The 27,653-nt window shown below is 39.9% G+C and overlaps 1 protein-coding gene across 6 annotated transcripts; it reads right to left on the bottom strand.

The window, feature by feature from the left end:
* Positions 1-299: 299 nt before the first annotated feature.
* arhgef11 (Rho guanine nucleotide exchange factor (GEF) 11) lies at positions 300-27,653 on the bottom strand. 6 transcript variants are annotated; one of them, XM_074699179.1, is made up of 42 exons: positions 25,961-27,653; positions 25,541-25,555; positions 25,234-25,325; positions 24,267-24,371; positions 22,899-22,948; positions 22,764-22,821; positions 22,488-22,684; positions 22,303-22,374; positions 22,111-22,218; positions 19,909-19,957; positions 19,786-19,823; positions 19,559-19,651; positions 19,343-19,411; positions 19,163-19,267; positions 18,867-18,965; positions 18,647-18,689; positions 18,426-18,522; positions 16,879-17,001; positions 16,412-16,435; positions 16,170-16,296; positions 14,425-14,518; positions 14,245-14,274; positions 13,980-14,109; positions 13,704-13,910; positions 13,498-13,545; positions 13,176-13,324; positions 12,936-13,076; positions 11,653-11,729; positions 9,763-9,888; positions 9,557-9,674; positions 9,334-9,482; positions 9,178-9,253; positions 8,918-9,100; positions 8,747-8,828; positions 8,588-8,668; positions 6,491-6,546; positions 6,279-6,404; positions 5,937-6,176; positions 5,562-5,663; positions 3,651-3,925; positions 3,445-3,574; positions 300-3,369 (listed from the first exon to the last, which is right to left on the bottom strand). In XM_074699179.1, exons 1-42 carry the CDS (start codon positions 25,993-25,995, stop codon positions 3,320-3,322), a joined length of 4,269 nt encoding a protein of 1,422 aa, XP_074555280.1. In that variant the 5' UTR covers positions 25,996-27,653; the 3' UTR covers positions 300-3,319. The 6 variants fall into 6 exon arrangements, with proteins under 6 accessions (XP_074555280.1, XP_074555286.1, XP_074555284.1 ...); XM_074699185.1 differs by lacking the exon at positions 5,562-5,663; XM_074699183.1 differs by lacking the exon at positions 13,498-13,545.

Raw genomic sequence — 27,653 nt, 5'->3', positions numbered from 1 at the left:
GAAAGAAAGAAAGAAAGAAACCAGAAGAAAGAAATAAATGTTCCCTTAAACCCCACAGAAGAGAATTTCCACTTTGGTTGATTTTTTCTCCTTTTTTTAGAACAAATTCAAGCAGATCAGTCCCTCAGATCACCTGATCTGTGCGTAGCAAAGTTTCCTTTTTTTCAGCAAAGTTACGTTTCGTATCAACGGCTACATCAGTGTTTAAAAAGCTTCCATCAGGTGATGAACTCTTGGTTTTCACGGTGGAATTGGATGCGTGTAGTGTGTGAATAGTGTTTGGTTTTGTTTGTATTCAGTTTTTAAAGACGGTAAAAAAAAAAAGTCAGGCTAAAGCACGACGCTGTTAGTATTTGAAACCAGCTCAAATAATATCCAGTCTGTGTGGTTTCTCCCAGCTCGGTGAAAGAAAAACTGACAACGTAAGAAGAGATGAAAGTTCCTTTTGTGAATCAGAAAACGGCGCCAGAGTCAGAGGAATAAAGGAATAAGCACTTGGTTATGAGCACACTCCCGTATGATCAACGCCAACATTTAACGACAACTTAACGCAGGCAAACTCGTAAACAGGAGATCTGACGAGCGTTTAACTTTAGTGTTTTGTTAAATATACGTTCGGAAAATAACGGAACGTGAAAAATATCCGACAGCTCTTAGTTTTCACGCAATATACGGCTCAGTTTAACATTTTGGGAAGAAGGGTGTGCTAAATTTTGGATGGGATCGCCACCGCTAGCAGCCATAGCTAATTAGCTTAGCTTAGCACAACGACTGTCAATGCTGGAAATCAGCTAGCTAGTTAGTAAAATAAAAATGTTAATCCAGCAAACACATAGTCTCAAATGCATTACTTGTACTGGGCTGAGTAAAAACACTGTATCACAGAAACCACCACCACCCAGGACTACGGCTAGTTAGCTTAGCTTAAACGAAGACTGAAAACATAAAGGAATATCAGGTTGCTAGACAGCAATATGCTAACCTGCAACCTTAAAGTTCCAAATGAACACATTTTGTGTGATCATTCATGTACAAACACTGAATCTACTGAGATCACCTCCTCTTGGGGATATAGCTAGCTAGCCTAGCTTAGCATGAAGACTGAAATGGGGGAGAAATGACCCTGTTGGTTTGTAAAATGCTTCCCAGCAACCTTATAGCCCCAAGTGAACACATTTCAGAGTAAAAAAGTTTCTATAGAACTTTTAACACTAGGAGCTATGGCTAGTTAGCTTAGCCGAAAAATAAGACTGAAACTGGGTATATCAGCTAGCTAGACAGTAAAATGCTCACCTACAACCTCAAAGTCCCAAATAAACAAATTTCCTGTAATGAGCTAAGTAAAAAAACTGTTTCCATTGAGATCCTCTCCACTTGGGGCTATAGCTAATTAGCCTAGCTTAGCACGGGAACTGAAATGAGGGAGAAATTAGCCAGCTAGTTTGCGAAATGCTTTCCAGCAAACTTACAGCCCCACGCGAACACATTTCAAAGTAAAAAAGTTTCTACGGAAATTTCAAACACTAGGTGTTGTGGCTAGTTAGCTTAGCTTAGCTTAAAAAAAGACTGAAAAAGGGGGGTATAAGCTAGCTAGATAGTAAAATGCTAACATACAACCTCAGAGTCCCAGATAAACACATTTCCTGTAATGAGCTAAGTAAAAGAAACAGTTTCTATTGAGATCCTCTCCACTTGGGGCTATAGCTAATTAGCCTAGCTTAGCATGAGGACTGAAATAGGGGAGAAATCAACCAGCTTGTATGTAAAATGCTTCCCAGCACCTTTAAAGTTGATTCGACACTGGGTTATGAGCTAGCATAAGCATCGTCTCAGCTCCCTAACTTCTTGGAGTGATGTCACAGTAATGGCTCTGCAAAGATACTTGGTTCTGATTGGTTGTTGTGTAGCAGCTGTTAGTTTAGCACTGATTCATCCTCAGGGGATGTTCAAAAGACAAATCAACAAAATCCTCTTCACATCAATGTTTTGTTTAGCATTAGAGCTACATTAGCTTTTAGCTTGTAGCGATCATTCATCTGTTTCTTTGAGACAAGCACAAAGTGGATGTTTGCTTTTGTTTTTTTCATGCTTAGCTAGCTAACCAGCTGCTAGCGGTAGCTTCATTGTAAAGTCTACAACCTAAACTTCCCAAAATGTGAAACTGCTCCTTTAAACTGAATTTAGCATCGTTTCACTGCGCTGTAGAGTCAAATTTAGGAGAGTTTGTTTCCATTTCTCCCAGTCAGACGGGGCAGTCTCTCTTTGGATGTGGCTACATGGATGTTAACACTGCGTGGGAGGGGAGCAGCTGCTGGTTCACAGTATAAACCGCTTTATTTACACAAAAACGTCCGCTACGAGATGCACAGTCCAGCGGTGATATTTGGCGGCTAATTCATCGAGCGACGAACAGCGGAAAAAAATTCAAGTTTGGATGTTGAAAACGACGCGCTCCGGTCAGCCGTGTGAATCCACTGAGCTTGTTTTTGAAAATCCCTGCACGCCTCTGAAGCGGTAAACACAAACGGAGAGAAACTCTGCCAGCATTTCAGTAGTAAACGGCGCAGTAGTGTTTCCAAACAAACAAACAAACAAACAAACAAAAGGAAGGAAATTGTTCCAAAACAGTCGCTCCGTAGCTTAGATGAAGGTTTGAGGATATGTTAGTGAGGCTGGCGACGACTCAGAGGGGAAATAAAGATGGAGATGAAGTGGTTTGATGAGGTGTGTGTAAAACTCTGCGTCTGCGTGTGTGTGTGTGTGTGTGTGTGTGTGTGTGTGGTATTGTTTCCTTACCCAGTGCAAATAACCTGAATAATAAGAACACAGTCCTTCGGCCGTGGTGGCAGGTGAACTCAGTGTAAAGCATCCAGTGGAGGCGAAAGGGGAGGGGAACCCCGCGGAGGGCTCCGATACAAAACCAGCTCCAGTCCCTGATCCGTCCGACACATACAAGGATGCATTGTGGGTAAAGTGCAGAGGGGTGATGGGTCCCTTGGATTTTCCTTAAATTAACATTTCAACACTTTTCTGCTCCAGCTCTTCGTTTTTTCCTTCACAAATATCCGCCGTAGTCTTTTTTTTTAAATTTCCCGTCTCCGCGCTTTCTAAACTTCCAACTTTCTTTTCAGTCAACGTTTCCTTCCTTCACGCTCCTGTCACGCTCTGCAGGAGGAGTCCCCGCAGAAACAAACCAAAGAAACGAAAGCAGTCGTGGTCCGTGGGTGCTGAGCCGCCGGTCGGTACATGCAGGGAGGAGGGGCTAAAAGGGGATCAGGAGGCGGGGCTTAGCTGCTTGAGTCATTGTTTACATCTCCCATCAGAATCCAGTCGACTGGATCCTGGGCTCAGCTGGACTTCCTTCCTTACCTGGTTTTAAAAAAAGAAGAGAGTCAGTTTTGTTGTGTTTTTCAAACTTCCGATGCTGGATTTGTGTTTCCTCACCGTCGATCGAGCCGCGGTCCAGAGACGGCGTTCTGGACACAGTCGCAGATCGACACTCCTGCTCCTCCGATTCCTGAACACACGGCTCTCTGAGGGTCTTCAGGAGCTTGTGGTGATCCTTCTCGATCTCCTGCACAGGTAACAAAGCCACACATTAAGACAAAGATGTGACACGTGACACATCAACGCCTTGTTTCCACGCTTACCTTCAGCTGGCGCAGCTTGCTCATCAGCCCCTCGATGGTGTGGAAAATCTCGTCCACGTTTTTGATCACGTGTGACTGCGGCTGGCCCGTCTCCTCCTCTTTCTGCTCAGATCTGAGGTCCGGTTGGGGCGTGTCCTCGTCCGGCTGCGTCTGAGGCGCCATGATTTCCTCTGGAGGCTGGGGGAAGGTGGTGGCGACAGGGGTCGGGGGGTCTTCGATGTCGTCGGTGACGCTTTCGCCCTGCTCTGTCGGCATGACCAGGTAGAAGGTGTTTCCTGTGCAGCAGAGGTAAGAGTGGAGAAGCTCAGAGAGAAGAAAAAACAAACTAATGAGAAAAACTGAGTCCATGTAGAGATGTTCTGATGCCGTGTTTTACTCCACAAACTGAAGAAAGTTGGATTTTAACTCTACGTTGATATTATTTTGGTTTTTTAAAGAGGGGCTATTGTGCTTTTTTTTTAAAAGTCTTTTAAAAGTCTCTTTAGTCATGATTCACATGGCAGCAACTCAATGCATTTATTCATGTAGACATGGTGAAGAGGATCTGCTGCAGTTCAAAGTGAGCATCAGAACGAGGAAGAAAGGTGATTTAAGGGACTTTGAACGTGGCATGGTTGTTGGTCTGAGTGTTTCAGAAACTGCTGATCTACTGGGATTTTAACCCACAACCATCTCTAGGGTTTACAGAGAATGGTCCCAAAAAGAGAAAATATCCAGTGAGCAGCAGTTCTGTGGGACAAAATGCCTTGTTGATGCCAGAGGTCAGAGGAGAATGGACAGACTGGTTGGAGCTGATAGAAAGGAAACAGTAACTCAGAGATTTCTGGATTTCTGCTCCACATTCAGATGGTAGGGTCAGAATTTGGCCTCAACAACATGAAAGCATGGATCCATCCTGCCTTGTATCAACGGTTCAGGCTGCTGCTGCTGGTGTAATGGTGTGGGGGAGATTTTCTTGGCTCACTTTGGGCCCCTTAGTACCAACTGAGCATGGTTTAAAGTCCACAGGAAAAAAAGGGAAAAAAAGGGGAAAAAACGAGAAAAAAAGAAAAACAAGGGGGACAAAAGAAAAAAAAGAAAGAAAAAAGGGAAAACAGAAGGAAAAAGAAAAAAAGAGAAAAAAGTAAAAAAAAAAGAGAAAAAAAGACAAAAAAGAGGGAAAAAAAGAAAAAAGAAAAAAAAAACACAGGTTGCTGACCATGTCCATCCCTTTATGAGCACAGTGTACCCATCTTCTGATGGCTACTTCCAGCAGGATAACGCTCCATGTCATAAAGCTGGAATCATCTCAGACTGCTTTCTTCAACATGACAATGAGTTCCCTGTACTCAAATGTCCTCCACAGTCCCCAGATCTCAATCCAATAGAGCACCTTTGGGATGTGGTGGAACGGGAGATTCTCATCATGGATGTTCAGACGACAAATCTGCAGCAACTGTGTGATGCTATCATGTCAATATGGACCAAACTCTCTGAGGAATGTTTCCAGGACCTTGTTGAATCTATGACACCAAGGATTAAGGTACTAGCAAGGTCTACCTAATAAAGTGGCCTGTGAGTGTATATTTAACGGTTTTGAAAACCTGCACGCGCTCAGTCTGAACATCCAATACTGTTACTTTATATCCATGGTTGAAATTTTGGAAATAAGAATACCCTCTCTTTAATTAATACCCCCTCTTTAAAGTATTTTTTCACGTGTTTTTGAGCATTTGGTAAGTTTTCATGTTTTTTGCCATTCATTATGTGTTTTTAAAGTACTTTTGTATCTTAAAGGTGGGAAAATAAAAAATCGGATAATTTTTTTATTCTGGTTTTGGTATCAGAATAAATCTGTTTCGAAGTCAAACACCTTCAAAGAAAATCACCACGGCTAGAACTACAGCACCTGACTAATTTAGCCATCATTACCCTGCGAAGTGGCCCCGCCTCTCCGATTAGATGACCGGTGGGTGACATCATCAGTGATGTCATCAGGGACAGAAGTAGAAGAAGAAGGACCCGCACCCACAGCTATGCAGAGAAGATAGAAGAGTGACAAAGGAAAGAGTGTGTGTGTGTGTATGTGTGTGTGTGTGTGTGTGTGCAGAGGAGGAGTGTTAGAGAGTGGGAGCATGAGTGTGGCAGCGATGCGTGGGTGTGTTGTGAGGAGCGAGCAGACAAAAGATAAAAAAGGTAAATTAATCCGTCACCAAAAGTGCAGAGAGCATGCAGAGGAGGGCAGGCGTCAAAAACGATCTGATCCCTGAGGTGACGTCACCAAACTTCCCCGTCTCATCCCGTTACCTTTCCTCACGACCTGAACGCTCGGTGGCTCCGCCTCTGTGGGTGGAGGCGGGGCCACGTCAGGCTCAGCCTCCCATTCGTTGGTGCTGAAGTTGAGGACGGTCTCCAGAGACTCTGGCCGCGGCCTTTCTGAGAATGAGTTCCTGTTGTTGGCCGTTTCGTTGGTGGGCGTGTCGTCTGAATCGTGGCTCCAGCCGTCGTCCTCGAGGTCTCTGAGGATGAGCTGACGAAGGGTTTCCACTGCAGAGGAGAACGCAGGAGGAGGAGGGACGGTTGAAGGAACTAGCATCTTTAAGAAAAGTGAAAGCTCATCTCATCAGCTGTTCTGGATTTCCTTCTCACCGTCTTGTAGAGCAGCCTCGGCCACACCAGCTGTTTTTCTCTCTGATTGCTCTGACGGTGGGACCACCGAGAGCCTGATGTCGTCATTTGAGGAGTGAGTCTCTGACCGCTCCGTCATGGAGTTATCTACAAGATTCAACAGTTAGAGGTTAATCAGAAACATCAAATCACTCAAGTTTGAAAAGTTCGATGAGCAGGTCATAAATCTTTACCTGTGAAGACGTTACTGCCTGTTGAGACGGGGGATGCACTGCCCAGACTGCGAGAGCTAAAAGAAACAAAACAGAAGCAAACGGTGAGAAAAAGAAGAAAACACATTAACTTTAAGGGGTTTCACAGGAGGCCTCTGACCCGGTAGATCATGTAAAACAGGACAACAATGTATGGAGGAAAAAAAAAAGTAACTGCAAAACACAAACTCTCAACACTGACCCTGCTCAAAACTGAAAGATGTGATTTCAATAAATTTGTCTGATGAATTAAAAAAACGTAATAATAAAAAATTGAAGCAGATCAGAACAACTAAATTAAATATCATTTTAAAGAACGGCTGAGTCTCATATCCACAGCGTTCCCTCCTCACTCATGGTTACAAACGCCGTCACAACAAAAATCAGCTCTAATTTCACAACTTTAGTAACTGTGAGTGTCTATTGACTTTTGCAGTGCGCCTAGGGATGGGTACCGAATCAGGTACTTTTAAAGGTACCGACTGAATTCTGTCAAAAGTACCAGGTAACGATTCATGTAAAATCAAAAGGTACCATGTTTAGGTACCTAAACACATCCTTGTGACTGTGAGGAAGTGAAAGAATAGTCGATTTTTCATGATGGACATAAACACAGCATTGCAAGGGTATATACTGAAGAATATATATGTTAAATTGAAAAATACATATATAATATTTTTAAAGAAATTGATATTTTTTACCACATAACCACAAAAAAGTACAGAAAATTGGTACCGTTGAGTACCGGTACAGATTGCCAGGTACCAGGCATTGGTACCAAATGTGAAAGGTACCCATCCCTAAGTGCACCTAATGGTTAATATGTTAATAAATGAAATTTTTGACCAAATTCTGGTGCTATTTAAGCCAAGTTTGACATTTAGTGTAAAAATATATTTTTATTTTTTTTTGACACAGTCAGTTCACACCACGTAGGGTGCAGACAGCTGGTCCATGCTGTGACGCACAGACAAACAGTTCGTGCCATGTGGAGCGCAGACTGTGTCCCCTCCTCACTCACGGTTACAAAACACAGTCAAAATCTAATGATTTTAAGTTGTTCTAGCTTAAACAGTAACAAAAGTTAAATCTACTCAGAAATTGTGATTTTCAACACTGAAAACTCAGACATTTGAGTAAATTGAACTTACGAACAAATTTTAAGTTTTCATAGCTTAATCTTCCATGTTTGAACAGCTGTTTTAACTGGATATCCATCTGAAGGTCTCCACTTTACAGGGTCACTCCGTAAACTGGAGCTAGCATCATACATCACGTCTCTGCTTCATCTAAACCCTGGTTCATTTGGGGGTCTGGTTCTCTTGGTCCCTCATACCAGGACTAACCTGGGAAAAACTGCTTTTAGCTTCAGTGCGGCTAATCCCTGTGACATTTAGCAACAAGACCTGAATTTGAATTGTTTTTACTCATGCCTGTTGTAGCCAAAACAAATTTTCTGGCTCATGTTGTTTGTGAAGTTGGTGTGTACTCTCAGCATCACCGTAAATGAGGGTCTCCTTCAAAGTTAATGAACACCGGGAGCTGACACATACAAACAATCAGGCTTAAAGAAGACTGCTGATTAGGACGGACTAAACCAAGTCTATCACAGCTGGGGGAGGGAGGGGCGAATAAAAACACAGTGGCTGCTCCACCAATCAGAAACAAGCTCCAAAGTTCCTGGGACTAAATTTCTGATGATCTAAACCCACATAGTTCAGGGGAAAAGTTCCACCGGTTAAAATGTAGCTTTTGTGTTGAGTTTGGCGCCATCATGTGGACAAATTTTTTTTCTAATCTGATTTTTTTAAAATTAAAATGTCAAAATGGCCTCATGTATAAGGAGTAAGTCTCCAGTTAACAAAGTTGCTTTTGAGACCGAAACACCGGTAAATCTCTGCCGTCGCTTTAGAAATCGTCTTGCTTCAAGTCGGGTATTTCGGGTGTGAATGAAACCTGTTTTGTCACACCTTCTACTGTTGGAAAGCCTGTTTATCCTCCTTTAAATGGTGCAACATTTGTAGGAAATGTGCATTTGTGGGATGAGCAGGAGAGCTGAGTTTGTGTAGTTGAACTCACGAGAGCCGCATGGATCCGTGGTTGATCAGCGGTGACGACCCTCCAGACGATGAGATGGTCTTTTCAAGTAAATCTTTCCAGCTGCAAAGCAAAAAAACAAACATTTCAGTTTCATGTTTGATTATTCCTGAAGTAAATCCAGCTCAGAGCAGAGCTTACTTGTTCTTCTCCGACGACGTCCCAGCCACCAGCTCGTAGATCTGCCTCTCTGTGGTGCTGATGACGTAGAGAGCTTTGTTGTCTGGGGAGAAATTACAGTTTCACGTCAGAATCGTGAATAAAGACGGAAAGCAAATTGAGCTTTCTCCGCCTGTCCGTCGACGCTCGTACCTGTCGCTACCGACCGCACCAGCAGCGAGTCCAGCTTCACCAGAGGACTGAACGACGTCTTGCTGTCCCCGCTGCCTCCTCCGCCTCCGCCCAGCCAGCGGGAGGGGTACCTGAGCTGCAGGCGGTCGTCGGGACCCCGTTGCAGGAGGACGAGGGAGTCCGACAGCAGCAGGGCTTGGATCTCTGATGAAGGGGAGATAAAGAGGCGTGAAACCAACCTGATAATCACATTAAAATCACATCCAGGCGGAGACACTGACCGATCTGCTTGTCTTTGCTGACTTTCCACGTCAGAGGACCTTCGTGGATCATCCTCTTCGTGGTGAGGTCCAGACTCTGAGAAAGGAGGATAAAATCAAACACAGATAGAGACAATGAGCTTTAAAACAGAGGAGATCAACTTGTTTAATCACTACCTTAAACTGAGGAGCAGCGTCCAGCCTGCGCTGGTATTGGCTGAGCCGCTGCCGATGTTCTGTTTCCCTCACGACCTCATTCACCGCCTGCAGTATCCCTCTGCAGCACACCTGAGCGCTCTGAAGGAAGGGAAGGTCTGACGAACCGGCTAAAACACAAACACGGGTGTTAAAAAACATCCTAATCAGCTGATTTGGACGGTTTTATTCGTCGATGTCTCACCCTCTGTGTGTTTGATGATGTTGTCCAGCAGCAGAGGATACTTCGTCAGCCTCTGCATCTCCGACACCAGCAGATCTCTGAGCTGCAGCCTGCGACAGTGAGGGCTGGCTTCACACTCCTGGAGGAGGTAAGGAGACTGGAGTCAGTTTATACAAACTAGCATGTCAGGGGTTAGTGTGTGTGTTGGTGTGTGTGTGTGTGTGTACCTGGATGATGTGGGCAAAGCGAGGGTCTTTGCGTTGTTTGTTCTTGATGAGCTCCAGAGCCTGAGTCTGCTGGCTGCACAGCTGAGACGCCTGCTCCTGAAACTCGTCTCCAGCCGCTCCTTCGAACTGCAAACACACAAAAAACACACACTCTGTGAACATTTTCTCAATGATATCTTTCAGGATTGTTCCTGTCAGTTTTTTACTTTCATATCTTCAAGTGTACTTCATTTTGGAGCTCTCATCCAATCAGAAGTTTTCACAGTCATACATACGTACAAACATAGCATTTTCCCTCCTTCTGTGAGTCACATGACCAGCTGCTCGGAACTCCTAATGAGTCTGTGACATCATCAACTGCTGCAGAGTGAGGAGTGAAATTCACAAAAATTTAGAAACAAATCCTCATAGAGGCCAAAATGTTGACCAAATTGCTGTAAAAAATTGATATTTTTGAAGAAATTTTATCAGAAATCCGTCCATGTCATTTTTACAGCTGTACGACTTTTACTTTTTCGTGTAGAGGCCCAAATGCAGCAGCTTGATTATCACTCCTATTCATTGTTAATGGGGGAGCTCAGAGGGCTTCTTATGGGTTCACCGACTTTGAGGGCTCGCTGTTCAAAAACCATTTCAAGCGTAACTAAATCCATAAAAGCTTTTCTAAGGCAGGGTCAAGTCTGTCATGTGAGCGAATTTCAAGCTGACACCACTTCTGGTTTCTGAGTTTTTAGATTTTGTTTGAAGGCGAAAAAAGTGTGAAAATCTTAATTTGAAAGGCAAATTGTGGGCTTCCTGTTGGAAATAGGTCAGGGGTGTCAGTGTATGATTTTTGCGTCTCAATGAGACGAACATTTTGACGTTGGTTTGATCTCTGTACGACATTCCTACTGGCAGCTAGAGCCGTTTTAGTGTGCCCAGGTGGAGCAGCCACAGAGCAAATTATGGGATGTTGGGGGACTATTGTTTTTCCTTTTTCACTTTGTCATACTCACTCCTCTACTAAATCACTTATTCGACCCCTAAACATGCTCAAAAACTCATCAAAATTGGCACAAACCTTAAATCCCAAAATTTCTTTCTAGTGCCACCCAGGCACTTAAGAAAAACACTTCGACGGCTCTAACAGGCTCTTGTAGAGAGATCAAACCGATGTCAAAATGTTTGTCTCATTGAGACGCACAAATTACCCATTGGGGCTGGAATGCCCTGTCTTACACAGGAAACCAGCAATTTCCCTATCAAGTAAGACTTTTCCACATTTTTGCCCTTTCTAAAAAAAATCATCTCCTCCAAAACCAAAAGTGGTATCAGGTTGAAAATTGCTAAGATGACAGACTGGACCCTGCGTTACAAAAGCTGTTCATGTTTTTGATGTTTCGGACCTGGTTTTCAAATGACGAGCCCTCAAAGTCGGTGAACCCCAAAGAAGCCCTCCCAGCTCCCTCTATTAAAATACATGGGATTACTGAATCCAGTCCAGGATGCTGCATTTGGGCCTCTAGACAAAAAAGTAAAAGTCGCACAGCTTAAAAAATGACATGGATGGAATCCTGACAAAATTTACTACAAAAATATTATATTTCTACAGCAATTTGGTCAACATTGTGGCATCTATGAGGAGTTTTTTTCAAAACTTCGATCAATTTTACTCCTCACAGACCAGCAGTTGGTGATGATGTCACACACTGATTAGGAGTTCCGTGCAGCTGGTGATGTCCCTGAGAGGGGGAAATGATACATGATACCAACTGTGACACCTCTAAGAGGGTCAGAAAGGGATGAAACCCACATCTGATTTATTTTTGCGATAAAACTAATCAAAAAATGGAGGAACAGGGAAACCTCCTGGATTAAATAAAGTGATGCTGATGAAGATTCTCCACTCACCCTTGCCAGCATGACGTCCCCGATGTCCTGCACGATGGGCGTTTCTCTCCGTTTCTTCATCGCCTCGCACAGACTCGCTGCGAAGAAGCCAAACAAGAGAAGCGTTAACACACATAAAGCTCAAATACTGATTTATTTATAGATCAAATGCTACAAAGGGAAGTGTCACACTCTTATATTGGCTTTCAATTAAAGCACAGAGCAGATGTTGACTCAGTGAAGCAGCAGCTTGAGATTACACCCAACAGTTACGACCTCTGCTGGGCTCAGCCTCGCTTATTATTATTGACACAGCCACAAAGAGCTCTGGGTTTATATTGACTTTAAGTGTGACTCAGTTTACTGAGCAAACGCAGGCAGAGGAAGGAAGCAGAGGACACAGAGACATCAAAGTTCTCCAGTTTTCAAGCTTTGAAAAAGATCCTTACAGTTACAGTAACTCATCTGAGAAAAGCCTGAAACTATATTCATTACAAATGTAGCACAAAAAGTGAAGAGAGACGTGTTTGGTAGATTATTTCTGTGTTGCAACTTATAGTACTAAATCTTCGGAAACCTGTTACGTTGAATCTCAATTCATTTCAATGGAAAAGAATGTGTTAAAAGTGTTGAATATACTGAAAAGTATAACTGTTTATAAATGTGAAATATAAATGAAAAATGACGATGGGTGGGTCCTCACACTGTAAGCGGTCTCTTTATGCTGGTCTGTAATGCCTATTTCAAGTCCAAGAGGGCTGAGAGGGCTTCTTATGGGTTCACTGACTTTGAGGACTTGTCATTGGAAAACCGTTTCCAAAACAACAAAATCGCGAACCAGTTTTGTAAAGCAGGTTCCAGGCTGACATCAAAGCGAATTTCAAGCCGATACCATTTATGGTGTAGGAGAAGATGATTTTTGAAAAAGGGTGAAAAATGCGGGAAAATGTTATTTTGAAAGGCAAATTGCCAGCTTCCTGTTGGAGATAGGTCAAGGGTGTCAATGTATGATTTTTGCATCTCAACGAGACAAACAATTTGACATTCTTTTGATTTCTGTAGGACATTCCTACTGGCAGGTAGAGCCATTTTAGTGTGCCTAGGTGGCGTTATAGAGCAAATTATGGGATGATTGGGGTCAGGTTTGGTATCATATCAAATTTTTTTGGCAGATTCAGGACGATTTAGGACACTAAAAATACAAGCACACTTTTCCTGAATTTGCTGAACATTATAAAAGCTGAACGGTGAAAATCAGATGTACTGTTAAAAGTGCCATTGTGCTGTGTTTCACTCAGACTTACAGTGGAGCTCATAAACCTGGGGCAGGTTTGGGAAGATGCATGCCAGCTCATCAGAGTTCAGCACAGACCTCATCTTCTGGAAGAAGACCTGATCCAGGACCCTCAAAGTCCTCAGGTGGGACGCCTCAGTGGTGAAAAGCTCTGAGAATAACGATAAGAGAAGGAACGTCATTCACAAGACACAAGTGATGCATCAGATGGCTCAATCTTAAACGTGACGGTTGGAGTCACAGCTCGTACCGTAGATGACGGCCTGTCTGTCCACCTCCTTTGGACTGAGCGTGGCGAGGAGCTGAGGGGGAACCGTGTCTCGCCAGTTCTGACTGTCACACACCTCCTCCTCCAGGGCTGCAGCATCTGGGAGCAGAGCCAGCGGGGACTCCACACTCCTGCACACACACATACGAGTCGAGGAGGTGAGTAGAGGAAGTTGAAACCCTTCTCGACTGAGAGGACGATGCAGATCCACATCGTTTCATCGTAAAGACTTTGGCACAGATGAAGTCAGCCGTCTTTACTCTAACTACTGGCTGAGCATGTCTGGGGCTTTCTGGAAACTCACCTGCGCCTAGACCGAGGAGTGTATGGGGGTGTAGGGTTCTCTAGAGACCTGAGTGTGAGACAGAGTGTGAAGCTTTCGTTAAATGAGGGGATTTTATTTCCTGCAGCTGATTATCTTTATTCATAACCACCTGAGAGAAGCAGAACGAGATGTCTGGAAAGTATCTGGGATTTCTGTTTCCCCCAGAGGACTGAGAGAGTCTGTACCTGGCAGAGCTGCTGGACGCAGAAGACGAGGTGCTGTGCTGCAGCGGCCTGAGCCCCGGACCCTCCCTTTCCTCCCCGCAGTCCTCCATGTCCACGTCGCTGCGGGAGCGAGGGACCGACTCAGCTCCGGAGGCGACGCCCCGCCGGCGACCTTCCCCGTGAGCTTTCAGCGACTCGCTGCGAGCCAGACGCACGGAGACTGTCGGGCTGCGAGAGAGCGAAAGATGAAGCAAACACTTCCAAAGAGGATCTGAAAATCATGAATATGACGCCTACCTGTCCATGCTGTCATCGCCCAGGCTGCCCGTGGAGAGCCTCTGGGGGTCACCAGAGTCCCCTCCCTCCTCCCCCGTCTCTGTGTTGTTCTCAAACTGCTGAATGATGTTCCTCACGCTGCCTGGACGGACTGCACACACAGATATCAGCAAATTAAACCATAACATGAAAAAAAATACAAACACTGTGAGAGCAGGACAGGATGATGAGTATAAAAAAAGACGGATTCCTGAAAGCGAAAGTGAAAGTGAAAGTAAAGGAATACCTTCAGTGGGTGACAACGGGACATGGAATGCTACAAAACAAAATCAAACCAAAAAAAAGCAAAATCAGAACAAAACACAACAGAAAGTCCACAAATAAAAAAAAAAAATCTGAAAAATGATGAAAACGCAAACAAGGGATTGGAGAAAATCAATCGATGTTAGAGTGTGTTTGTATTTACTGGACTGGGATGTGGTCCTGGGTTTGCCGATGTACTTCAGGATGGGATTCCTCTTTTTATCCTCTCCATCTTTATCCTTCTTGATACCACTCAGCTGTGGAGACAGGAACCGTTGAACAGTTATGATATATTCTATATTGTGTATCATGATACTGACTGCGATAGCTGTGTAGAGGCATAATGTGTATCACCATACGTCTCATATTAAGTATCATGCACAGTGTGTTTATCCGGCTATGGTTAAATAAACAGTCTAGAGCAAGGGTCTTCAACCTGCGGCTCTGGAGCCTCATGCGGCTCTTTCACTCCTTTGCGGTGGCTTCTTGTAGCTTTAAAAAACACAATTTGTATAAAAAAAAAAATCATATTTTTCACGAGGCTATTGCTGATTACAGACACAGACATTAGTGTACATGGTTGAATTTGGGGCAGGACATTAGAAAAAAACAAAATAATGATGAGTTGATATCATGTTATCAAATTCAGGTACTTTTTCAAAAACATTAAATTTTTTGAAGATTTATTGAATTTCTTTTTTTATTTGCAAATTTTAAGGGCAATAATTTTTCCACTTCGAAGTTCAATTTTTTCAGATGTTTTTTTTATTTAAAAATATTTTAATTTTTGCCATTTTTTTCTTTTTATTTAAAAAACATGGCACATTTTTGGAATGAGAATTTTTCCAATTCAAAGTTCAACTTTTCAAAATATAATGTTTTTTTTTTGTTTTGTTTTGTTTTTTTTTTTATGTCAAAAAAAATAAATTTTGCATTTTTTTTTCTAAAAAGGCATATTTTTGGGATGAGAATTTTGTTAATTCAAAGTTCAACTTTTCAAAAAAAAAAATTTAATTCCAAAAAATATTTTTTTTTACAAATTTCTTAAAAAAAAAAAAAAAAAAAGAAAAGACAATTTTGGAATGAGAATTTTTTTCAATTCAAAGTTCAACTTAAAAAAAATGAACTTTTTATTTTTTTTTTAAGATATAAGATTGGAGTTTAGATTTTTCAAGTTATCTTTTTTTTCAATTTGAAAGTTTTTGAAATTCAAAAATTATTCATATTCTTTTCAAATTTTTAAAATTCCCTTTTGTTAATTTTGCAATTTTTTTTATTTCAAAATTTTTAGAAAGTTGTGAAAACTTTTCAAATTTCAAAGTCTAGAAATTTTTGCAAATTCATTTAAAATTAAAAATGAAGGCATCATATTTACAATTTTATAATTTCAAAAAACTTCTCGTTTAGATAATTATTTACTACTTTTTAATTGTGTTAACAATTTTATACACTCTTTAGTCTTTATTATGAAAATAAAGTAGATATTGTGGCTCTGGCATGACTTCTGTGGTAATGAAGGTTAGACCCCGGTTATAGTGAGAACTTATATTTTTTCCAACTCAGGTTGTGTTGTGTTTATATCTCTCATTCAACCACAACCCAATTCACTCAATCTGAATGCCATATTTTTAAAATGTAAGGAGTAGAAAGTACAGATATTTGTCTGAACCGGCTAAAAAAACCCCACTCCAGTGAAGTATAGATAACCCACATTTCTGCAGAAGTTACTTGACACCTGTGATTATGATGCATGTCATGATACCTTTCATTACCATTTTGTAATAGTGTCATGTCTCTTACTAGAAATCATGATAGTGTCAGGATAATAATAACAGTGCATATCATGAGTATCTACCTCTCACTTTTATTAGATGTTTTAAAAAAAAACATTTCTCATGCAGCTCTCACCTTTTTGGTCTTCAGGAAAGCGAGCCACTTCTCCTTCTCTGTGCTCAGACCAGGAAAAACCTTGGAGTCCCTCAGTTTGATGCCAGAGTGCCGCAGGTAGAGGAGCACGGCCGACGCCAGAGGAGAACTGCAGAGAGGAGGAGGACAGACGTAGCAGAGGTGAGGAACAAACGAAAAGAAGTGTCGAGAGCAAACACAGAAAACTGCAAAGACAGGCGTGTGTGAGAAATCCCATCCTTTACCTTCGGTCCTCTTCGTGCTTTGATCTGAAAAAACAGAGACATAAAAATGTTGTTAGAGTCTTCTCTGAGCTTTGACAGAGATATCCAGCTCAATCTCAGGTGTACGGATCAGACTCTGGTGCAGCTGTCATGTGACAGGGATCGCCCGCGCATGTGGACAGTCAGAGAAGTAAATGTCATGTGGTTTCTAACGTTTGCTGCTGCTGCAGGATCGACCTTTGTTATGATGAGCTCCTTCTGTCGCTTCGTAATAACCGTTTTTATTGGGCTTCAGACGTCTGACCCTGTCGCTCAGGAAACCTTTTCAGCATTCACGGTGTGCATGTGTTAATGTTTACTTCACGATTAGAGCTGGATGTGAGCGCTAACCTGGTTTACACACAGGAGATCTGACTCCACGCCCTCCAGTTTTAGAAACCGTGTTGAGGTTTAGCAGTTTTGATGATGTAAGAGCAACATTGACTCACAGTATCTCCCAGAGTGCAGTGACCTGTCTGTCCACCACCTGTCGCTCCTTCATCGGGTCCCCATCCAGCTGCTGCAGGTCTCCCTCTCCAAACAGGGAGCCCAGACCCATCATCTGCTTGTTCCTGTGGACACACATTTAAAGGCGCTGTGAGGATGATGTGCTCGACGTTTGTTGCAGTGACACCTTTTTTTTTTTCAACAAACATTCAGGTTTTAAGGGACTGTTCACAATCTGTGCTGAGGTTTTAACTGTGTTTTTAGCAGGTGTCTTTAGTCTGAATGGATAAAGTTAACTCAGCTCTCAGGTATTCCACAGACATTAGTATACATGGTTGATATGTGGCAAGACATTAGCAAAAAACAAAATAATGATGAGTTGATATCATGTCATCAAATTCAGGGTCTTTTTAAAAAACCTTAAATTTTTGCGAATTTTTGAATGAGAATTTTTCAGATTCAAAGTTCATTTTTTTATTTTTTTTATTTAAAAAAACTTTAATTTTTGCAAATCTATCCAATTTCTTTTTTTTTTTTAATCTGCAATTTTTTTAGAGAGAATTTTTCTAATTCAAAGTCCAACTTTTTTTTTTTTTTTTTTTAATCTTAAACACTTTAAAATTTTGCAAATATATCAGATTTCTATTATTTTTGAATTTGTAAATTTTTTGATTGGAATTTTTCCAATTTTAAGGTCAATATTCTTTTTTTTTTTTTTTTTAACTTTAGATTTTTGCAAGTTTATTGGATTTCTATTTTTCTTAATAGGCAATTTTTTGGATTGAGAATTTTTCCAATTCAGAGTTACACTATTTATTATTATTTGTTTTTAATAAACTTGACATTTTTGAAAATAAATCAGATTTCTTCTTTTTTTAATGTGCAAGTTTTTTAATTGGATTTTTTTCAATTCAAAGGTTGATTTTAATTTTTTTTAAACAAATTTTTGAATATATCGGATTTCTTCTTTTTTTAAATGTGCAAGTTTTTTTAATGGGAATTTTTGCAATTCAAAGTCTAACTTTATTTTTTTTATTTTAAAAAACTTAAATTTTGAAAATGTATAAGACGTCTTTTTCTTTTAAATCTGCAAATTTTTGGAATGTGAATTCTGAGCTTCACCTTTTTAAAAATATATATATATTTTTTTTCAATTTTCAAATATTTTCAAATTTTCTAATTTTTTTCAAATGTTACATTTTTTTTTATTTGAAAATTACTATATTCTTTTTATTTATTTATTTTAATTCTTCTGTTTCAACTTTTTGCAAATTTCAAAGTCTTGAATTATTTGCGTATGTATTAAAAGTAAAGACATTACATGTACAAATTTATAAATCTTAAAATGTCTCGTCATAGATAATTATTTACTGGATTTTAACTATGTTTACAATTTCATACACTCTACAGTTTTAATAATGAAAATAAAGCAGATTTTGTGGCTCTGGAATCACTTTAATCCAGGTGAGCCGAGGAAAAACGGGCTTGTTTGGTAGTGAACGTTGCAGACCCCTGCTCTAGATGGAAGCTGGAGAACTGGGTAACCCACCTATAGTCCTGAATCTGGTCCTGGATGTCGGGCAGAACCTGCTGCTGCAGCTCAGACAGAGGTCCTCTGATGTCCTCCTGAGCATGAAGTCGAGTTTCTGAAGGAACAAAAGGCATCATGGGGCTCAGTATCGTATCTATAACTTTAAGATCTGTTAATTGGTGCACGAAAATCAGTTTAAAGATTAAAAAATGTCACAACTTGAGCTTGATTTTTCTTACCTATATCTGTGAGATACTCCTCTCGTACTTTGATTTTTAGCGGCTGTGAGAAAAAAGGAAGAAAGCTGCAGTTTGAGGAACTGATATGTTGATGTCACAGGCGTTAAATCGTAATTGTTATGTAAAAGAAGCACTACGTCTACAGTCAAATTTGCAGAAAGCTCGTCATTAATGTTCTGGTTCTGATAAACATTAGTAGGAATCAACTGTTGGCACATACAGCATCAGGGTCCAGGAAATGGGAGCAGATCTGAGGTGCGAGTGTGCGTGCGTCTTTCGGGCTGGAGCCCAGGTACGCCTCCACTGACAGGTAAAACAGCTGAATCATGATAGAAGCAAAACGATTCAGATGAACACAGAGAGGTTACGCTTCTGTAAAATAAACTGTCACAGATCAGGTTATTGTGTCATGGTTGGGTGAATTTGTGATTGAGGCGCTGAAGTCATCGATCAAACTTTGAGGGGAACGATTGAGACTTTGTTAGAGGGAATATCAGAGACGCAGCGTGGACTCACCAGAGGGTTGGGGTCCAGAAGCTGTGTGAAAATGTATCTCATGAACACGGTCATGTGGGCCGGTCGTGACTTTAGCAGCTCGATGTCCTGAAACGGACCGTCCATCTGAGAAGAAGAGGAAACACAGTCAACCAATAAGACGACAAGGCAGACGGACGCTGCAGGGGACGACTGTCTCACCTCATTGAATGCATAGCCGTTATCTTCCTCATCCTCCTCCTCAGGGCCGATGATCTGAGCCTTTCCACTCTGGATGGAAACAAACAAACACGTGTTGGTTAAAGGAGAGGAACCCTGGCTTTGTCTTATTGGATTTGAACGAGGCAGGAGGAAGACGATGATGAAGACGCCAGCCATAGCCGTGAAAGTGAAAGTGAATGTGTGCATCAATCTCACCAAATCAGACAGGGTGTGTGTGCCAGAGCTCTGCCGCCTGTGTTGGGGGATCCTGAAGGAGGATGAGGGGGAGGAGTAGGGACTCTCAGAGGCCTGGGGATGAAGAGGAGGAGGAAGAGGAGGAGGAAGGTGGACGAGGAGGGGGTGGGATGAGTGGGATGATAGCGAACACAAACACACACATACGATCACACAAGTGGCGTGGAAGAGGAAGAAATGTGGCTCACCTCTACGTCTCCTTCACTGGAGTCCATGGACAGCCGACCTGTGAGAGGAAACACCGTTTATTCAACCTGTGAGAGCGAGAGCGCTGGAAGAGGAAACAAGTTCAATCTGAAGCAGTTACAGACCTTCTCCTGCCAGGACGTAGCTGGTTTTAGACTCTGACCGTGGTCCCTCCTGCAGGAGGAAATCACAGAATATGTTCAGGAAAACTGGAGATATGTATTTTGGAGGTTAGAGCAATGAAATCAAATCAGACCTCAGAGTCAGAATTATGACAGTTATTTCAAATTTTATAGAAAAAAGGAAATTTCTAGGAATGCAGGATATATCTGTATCAGTCCAGCCTAAATTTTCATATTGGTGCGTCCTTAGAAATATCCTAAATGAAGTAAATCTGAGAATTCTATGCAAAAGTTCAATCCCAAAGTTTCGCCTCATTTCTCACAATTTTAATAGGATTTAAGCCAAAAAATAAAACTGAGACAAAAATTCCAACATCAGGAGTTCGAGTTCTGACAAGAGAGCCAGAGTTTTATGGAAAATATTTAAAATTCTCAGATATTTTTTTTCAAAAAATATTTTTTTCATTTATTTTTTATTTTTCTAAATAAAATTTTGAAAAAAAAAAAATCCTAAAAAAATGGAAAAAAATAAATAATGAAAAAATAAAAAAATAATTCAGTTTAAAAAATCTGCAAAAGTTTAAATTCTGAAAAACTAAAAGAATCTGAGCCAAATAGCCAGAGTTTCATGGAAAATATTTAAGATTCTCAGATTTTATTTTTCAAAAAATATTTTTTTATTTATTTATCTAAAACAAAAAAAAATTTGAAAAAAAAATTGAAAAAAAAACAGATCCTAAAAAAAGAAAATAAAAAATAAACAATGAAAAAATAAAAAATAATTCTGTTTAAAAAAATCTGCAAAAGTTTAAATTCTGAAAAACTAAAAGAATCTGAGCCAAATAAGCCAGAGTTTCATGGAAAATATTTAAGATTCTCAGATTTTATTTTTCAAAAAATATTTTTTTATTTATTTATCTAAAACAAAAAAAAATTTGAAAAAAAAATTGAAAAAAAAACAGATCCTAAAAAAAGAAAATAAAAAATAAACAATGAAAAAATAAAAAATAATTCTGTTTAAAAAAATCTGCAAAAGTTTAAATTCTGAAAAACTAAAAGAATCTGAGCCAAATAAGCCAGAGTTTCATGGAAAATATTTAAAATTCTCAGAGGTTTTTTTTTTAGGAATATATATTTTTCTTTTTAAAAGATAAAAAAAAATTCAAAAAAGGTTTTTTTTTCATAAGAAAAAAGCTTAAAAAATTGGGAAAAAATAAATTATGTGAAAAAACAAACTTCTTTGGGAAAAAAAAACAAAATTCTGCAAAAGTTTAAATTCTGAAAACCTTTAAATAATCTGAGAAAACAAAATACAAATTTAGAGAAAATATTTAAAATTCTGAGTTTTATTTTGTAGTTTTTTTTAAATGTTGGTATTCTCACAAAGGAGCAAAAATTATGACAAGAAGAAGGGCATAATTGTGAGTGAAAAATCAAAAACCTGTAAGAAATCTGACAAAAAAGCAAAATTTCTTTAAAAAAAATCAGTGGGAAAAAACGCAAAATTTACCAAAAAGAAAAATTAAAATTAGAAGATTTTTTATAAACTGAAAAGTCAAAGTTCTGTTGAAAGAGACAAAATTTAGAGCTGAATCTTTTTTCTTATATTTACTATATATTTCACAGTTTGCTTTAATATTTTGATGAAAACAAACTGCTGTTTTTAAATCTTAAATGAAAGATATGGAGGCTGGTTCTATAAGTTGTCAGTGTTTAAGCTCGGTTGTCTAAATAGTTGTTTCCTGAAACGTGATTTTATTCCTTTATCTTGTGTTTTATTGACTGTGCTTTGTCTCTTTTTGTGATTCTTGTCTGAAACTTTGTGATTTTGCTGCTGCCTGTCTTGGCCAGGTCTCAATTGAAAGAAAGAGGATTTTAAACTCAACGGGACCAACCTGGTTAAATAAGGGTTAAATAAAAAAAACATAAATAAGTCAAAAAATTATATTCTGATATGAATTTTAATTTAAAGAGCTGAAGTTTAAAAAAAAAAAAATTCAGAAAAAAAAATCAATAACCTAAGAACCTGAATTCTGACTTGAATCATTGCTTCAAGTCAGAAATTTAAAGAAATTTGAACATGACATTGTAAAAAGCAAGTGTGAAGACTTGTGGCCATGCAGTTAAACAAGGGTTAAATATTCACAAATCAAAGTCTGTGTGTAAAGCTTTAAATACCAAAAGACGTGTTTGTATCTGCCTCACCAGATCTTGCTGAATCTTGACTCTGACTTGGTTGGCTCTCCTTTTGGCACTTTCAATCCGCTCCTCCAGAGAGGGAGACGGGTTCCTCGCCTGCTCCTCCAGTAAGTCCTGACAGGTGAACAGGAGGAGCGCTTCGTTAACCTCAGTATGCAGGAGGTGTGAAGCAGCAGGAGGAAAAGTGTCTGTGTTTACCTGCAGTTCAGCTTCTTCCTGTTCCAGCATTTTCCTGAGTATCTGAGTGGCGTGTTTCTGAACTTCTGGGTCCTGAAACCACGTTTCAAACAGTAACATGACAGATTTTAAACCTCAGTTTGGAGCGTCGAACATTTCTCTCTGCACAGATGGAAAAGTGAAAGTATCAATGCAGGATTATTCACCTGTAGTGGTTTGGGTCCTGTGATTCTTTGGGATTCTCTGCTCTGACCAGAGGGCAAAGGTGGAGGTGGAGGGGGGGGAGCCTCCCCGCCCAGAGACGTTCTCTGATTGGGTGTGGGGTCAGCGGGGAGGGGCTCTAGGGGCATGGAGGCAGCTGAGGGGGCTGGTCCTTGTAGAGTCAGGGCCACGTATGTACCAGCTGTGGGAGGATGAAACAGTCACATGAATTCAAAGAAACCAGAGGAGAAATCAACAATCAGACGTTTTTAAAAACTCACATTTGATGAGCTTCACCACCTCCTGATGGGACATGGAGGACACCAGCGACCCGTTCACCTACGGCACAAACAACGTGGACTCAGCAACGTGATGAAAAGAGACGAGTTCAGCTTTCACATCAGTACGGTACACACCTTTATGATTCGGTCCCCCTCCTGGACCCCCGCCTTGACTGCAGCACCACCTGTAAACAGTGACAGAGTCATGCACTGAGGTTAATGCACAGATGTAATAAACAGTTTCCATGGTTACCTCAAAAACAACTCCTTTAAAGTAAGGTAAAGAAAGGTAACTTTATTGGTGATGAGTGTGATGAGGTAGTGCTAGTTTCTGTAGCATAACCAATCATCTAACTTACTACTATAGGATGGAACACAGAATTAAGTAATATAAGTGCACTTTTTTGATATTTTAATTTTAATTTTTTTTAATTTTCTATAAGTTATTTGTATACTGTTTTATTCTTCTTTGAACAATGCTCTTTATTATTATTTTTATATTTATTTTTTTTATATTTTTTTTACATTTTAATTTTTTTTTTAAATTGTGTGTAACTTATTTGTATATTGTTTTATTCTTCTCTGAACAAAGCTCCTTATTATTATTTTTATATTTATTATTTTTTATATTTTTTTTTCTATTTTAATTTTTAGTATTTTTTATTGTATGTAACTTATTTGTATACTGTTTTATTCTTCTCTGAACAAACCTCTTTATTACAATTTTTACATTTATTATTATTTTTTTATATATATATACATCTTTTTTAATCTAATTTTTATTTTTAGTACTTCAGTTCTTTTTTTTCTATTTTGTAATATTCAGTGTGTGTTTATAATAATTGTACAGAGGGAGTGTGGTTAACCAGAGTCAGATTCCTTCTATTCTTGAGATAATTTGCAAATAAAGGTGATTCTGATTCTGATAACCTGTCATCAAGCTATGCACCATATTGTAACAGAATGTAACTGAAAATCAAAATACTAGTGTTAGGAAGAAAATGTTAATACAACATAAAAAGGTAACGTTTGTGAATTTTAATATGCTGTTTTTCGCTTTCACTTAATCAAAAATGGAGCAGAGAGACGCTCTTTAGTTGCGTTTCCACCAAGCAGTTCGGGTCGGTTCAGTACGGTTTGAGACGGCAGTAAACAAAGAGCAACGATGAAGACATTCAGCATTTCGTCCTCTCTGTGATTAGCATGTAGCTCTTTGATACAAAGAACAATCAAACTTAGTTTCAGAGAAGACTGTGTGACGATTCTTTCGACCAGTCAACAGTCTGCAGTGTTGTAGCTCCACCTTTCAAGAACGGATCGGTTCAGTCTGGCACCCATACGGAAGAGTCCCAAAAAAGTAGGTCGGCTCGTCTCAGTTTTTAGGGATCCGTCCCTGGATAAGTCAGTGGAAACGCCGTTCCAAGACGAACTGAACCGGTCTGCTTGGTGGAAACGCAGCTTTAGGCTGATTGAAGAGGCGTCTGAGCTCAAAGTGTGCCTCACCTGATCGGACATTCTGCACAAGCTTCACTCTCTCTCCACACACTGTGAAGCCAAAGCCCAGCTGGTCCTTCTGCACCACCACACATCTGTGAACAAGACCAGGACCTGGGAGGGAGAGAAGTTGGTACAACAGGGGTTTGTTTAGATCAGGGGTCTGCAACAGTTTACTGTCATAGGAGCCATTTCTCCTCAGCTCAGCTGGACTAAAGTCATTCAGGAGCCACAAAGTCTACTTTATCTATACAATTAAGTCCAAAAAGTGTATAAATTTGAAAAATATCAAAAATCCTGTGAATAATTATCTAAACAAAACAATTTTGTGTTTATATGATTGTAAATGTTATGTCTCAGTTTTTTTTATTTTCAATAAATTTGCAAAGATCAAAAAATAGAAAACTATGTAATATCAAAAACTTCATAAAAAGATATAAGATAAGATATAAGATATAATAAGATATTTCTGTAACTTTGTGATTTTTTTTTCAAAAAATACATACAAAAAAAAGAAAAATAGCTGAAATTGCAAAAAAATTGACATTTCAAAACTGTTCTGAAATTTCATAAATTTGCAAAATATATATTTATATTTAAAAAACTATATTTTAACATATTTGCTCCATTCTTAATTATTTTTAAAAAATGAAAAAATAATACAGAAATTAATAAAAAAAAATGAAATCTAAAAATGTGAAAAATCTTTAAAAAATTGAATTTTTATTTCTAATATTTAAAAAAAGTTTACAAAAAACAAATTTAAAAAAAATTGCAAAACGTTTTTTTTTTTATAAATTTTTTAATGAGACTAATAATAAATAAATATTAAAATAATAAATAAATAATTCTTTTTTTCATTAATATTTTTTCAAATCTACAGGGAGCCACAGGTTGTAGACCCCTGGTTTAGAGGATGAACTTAATAATGCAGGGGACAGATGCTTAAAAAGAAAAATTTGAAAGAAAAAGTTACCTGTACTCTCAACAGGGAAGTCAACAGACGGCTCCCTCTGCTGGGCAGCAGAGGATTTGCGCTCTGAGTCCCCGATGGTCAGACTGCTGAGCCTGAGTTTGAGAGATGAGAGGAAGAGAGCTGTGGCATTTAACAACACTTGAAACTTGAACTGAATTCAAACTTTGAAAAAAAGGTAAAGGTTAAAAAAGAGAGATAAGAATAAAGGACGTAAAAGAGGTCAGAGAAAAGGGGGTTGAAGTGAGGTGCATGGTCACAGATCTGATGCACAAGAAGCAACAAGAAAGCAGTGGACAGGAGGACTCACCAAGCAGCAAAGGGGCTGAAAGCGGAGCGTGACAGAAGAGAAGGAAAAAGCAGAGAAAAAGGGAAACAGAGAAAAGAAATCCACAGTGAAGACTTCAGTGGGAAAAACTACGTCTGATAACTTTAAAAATAACGAGTTATGTAAGTTTTTCTTTGATTTTCAGGGAGAGGCAGGCTTCTTTGAGTAAGTACGTGCTATCCTGGGCTATGGTGTTGAAAACACTCAGACAGGGATTGCAATGTGAACTGAATCAGTATTTTGGTCTGCTGTTTCTCACTCTAGAGGCTAGCTGTATCACCTCCCAGTAAACAGCTGGTCTAACAAGTCCGCCCAGTGGTGTGCAGATCTGCTGATCTGGGAGCACCACATTTTTCGAGCGAGGTGTTGAGAAATGCGTGTACGCGGATGTGAGGCTCGTACCTGTCCAGCGTAGAGGTGGGCTGGCGGAGACTCATGTCTGCAGCCTCGTGACGCTCCTCTGCTCTCCTGGTGCGGGATGAACGCTGTCACTGCTCCTCTGTTATCATCATCATCATCCCCATCACTGTCATCAGCATCTTCATCTCGTCCTCCTCACTGCCCAGTCCACACAACCCAGAATCTGTGTCGTGCTTTTATCAGATCTTTGAGCTACTTTGAAGCTGGTTCAGGTGGGACACGGTGCTCCTCATGTTGAAAGAAAGTGCAGCTAGAAACTACAACTCTCGTCCCCTTGATATCCTGTTTCACTTGGTTACATTAGTGGTTAAATATAAATACTATCACTGAGGCTGTTAGTGGCTTGATATAGTGGTGGTAGTAGAAAATGGATACAGGATAGTCTGCTTCTTCAAAGGTCATCAATCATACATGAACGTCTGATATGTCTAGCTGTGCTGCAGGAGGTCAAAGACTCCCACACATTTCAGTGTCAGAGAAATTCCTGGATAACAACTCATAGAAACTGATCTTAGAATAACAGCATAACCTTATAGTAAATACTTAGTGACAGCTTGTAGTTAAATGACTAACCACAGAGTACACACTGCCAGATTTGTTTACATGTGTGGGTTTAGGCAGCTGTGCCAACTCCAATAAGACCATGCAAGCTTCTTTAAAAGAGTCTAATTCTGCCAAATGCTTGCATAGACAGTTAGCATGAGTGCCCACAGTGATTTTAATGGCGTTATCGTTGGTGATATTTGAGTTGTTATACTAAATAACGTAAAAAAGTTCAATAATCTAATATTTTTGGGAGAGTAACGTTTTACTTTCCTTTCTTTATATCTTCTGTGACCAACTTTTCAACTTTATGCATAATAAATGCTACGAAAATGTATTTATTACTAGTATCGATACTGTAAATACAGTAACCACAGAAGCAAACGTACGGCTGGGTTTGCTAACAAGCTAGGTGGCTAATTAGCAGATTACCCGGTGTTCGCTACGTCAGCCGTTGAGCCTATAAAACAAATTTATCTCGAATATTTTTTCTTAATTTAGGACGGCTGTAAGGCTTCGTGTTGTGTTATTAATGATTATTTTACTTGGTAATGATAACAACCACTTGAGTCGGTCTGCTACATCGAGCTAGCGTTAGCTTTCTGAATTGAGCAACACCGAAGGCCCATTTCCAACCCGCGGCATCGCGCTCAAGCTGAGGCCGACAGAACGCGCCGTTGCTCCAGCCTTCAGCTGCGCCAACAGCTCGGTCCTCCGGAGGTAGCTCGCTAACTAACTAGCTGAGACTACAAGATGAAAGGCCATCATGACTTTCACTGCATGCGAATATGTTGCTCTTCAAGTAGTCCAGGTGTAAGAAGCCCGTGCAAATTCCTACTAGTTTATCCCAGAGTGTAGTTTTGGTGCAAATTGAAACACTAACGCTGCATGTTAGCCAGCTAGCAAGGCAGGACGAGTCTAGTGCAGCTCCACCTCTGGTATTTTTTCCAAAGACAAGTCACAAAGATATAATCCAGAGTTGCATCTTCTTCTGCAGAGGCATGCCAGAGTATCCAGATATTAATCCCACTCCTTGCATGTGTTTATATGCGTTTTGGTAAAAGGTTCTTGAAATTATTGTCTTTGATGTGTTGTTATCCTGGTGTCCTGGCTGGCTGCTGGATGATCCACC

This window comes from Halichoeres trimaculatus, unplaced genomic scaffold (genome assembly GCF_033239565.1).
Source record: "Halichoeres trimaculatus isolate MK-OKI-2021-1 unplaced genomic scaffold, fHalTri1.1 fHalTri1_scaffold_22, whole genome shotgun sequence".
NCBI classification, from domain to species: domain Eukaryota; kingdom Metazoa; phylum Chordata; class Actinopteri; order Labriformes; family Labridae; genus Halichoeres; species Halichoeres trimaculatus.
The sequence above is the reverse complement of the archived record's forward strand: the minus strand, read 5'-3'. Positions and strand labels throughout refer to the sequence as shown.

What these genes read in the sequence shown, in the direction of transcription:
- arhgef11 (XM_074699179.1), bottom strand. Translation starts at nt 25,995, where the DNA reads ATGAGTCTCCGCCAGCCCACCTCTACGCTGGACAG. An exon ending in AGGAAGAAGCTGAACTGCAG is followed by an intron (nt 22,219 to 22,302) that starts GTAAACACAGAC and finishes TTCACCTGTCAG; the next exon opens with GACTTACTGGAGGAGCAGGC. An exon ending in GCAAGCTGCGCCAGCTGAAG is followed by an intron (nt 3,575 to 3,650) that starts GTAAGCGTGGAA and finishes TTACCTGTGCAG; the next exon opens with GAGATCGAGAAGGATCACCA.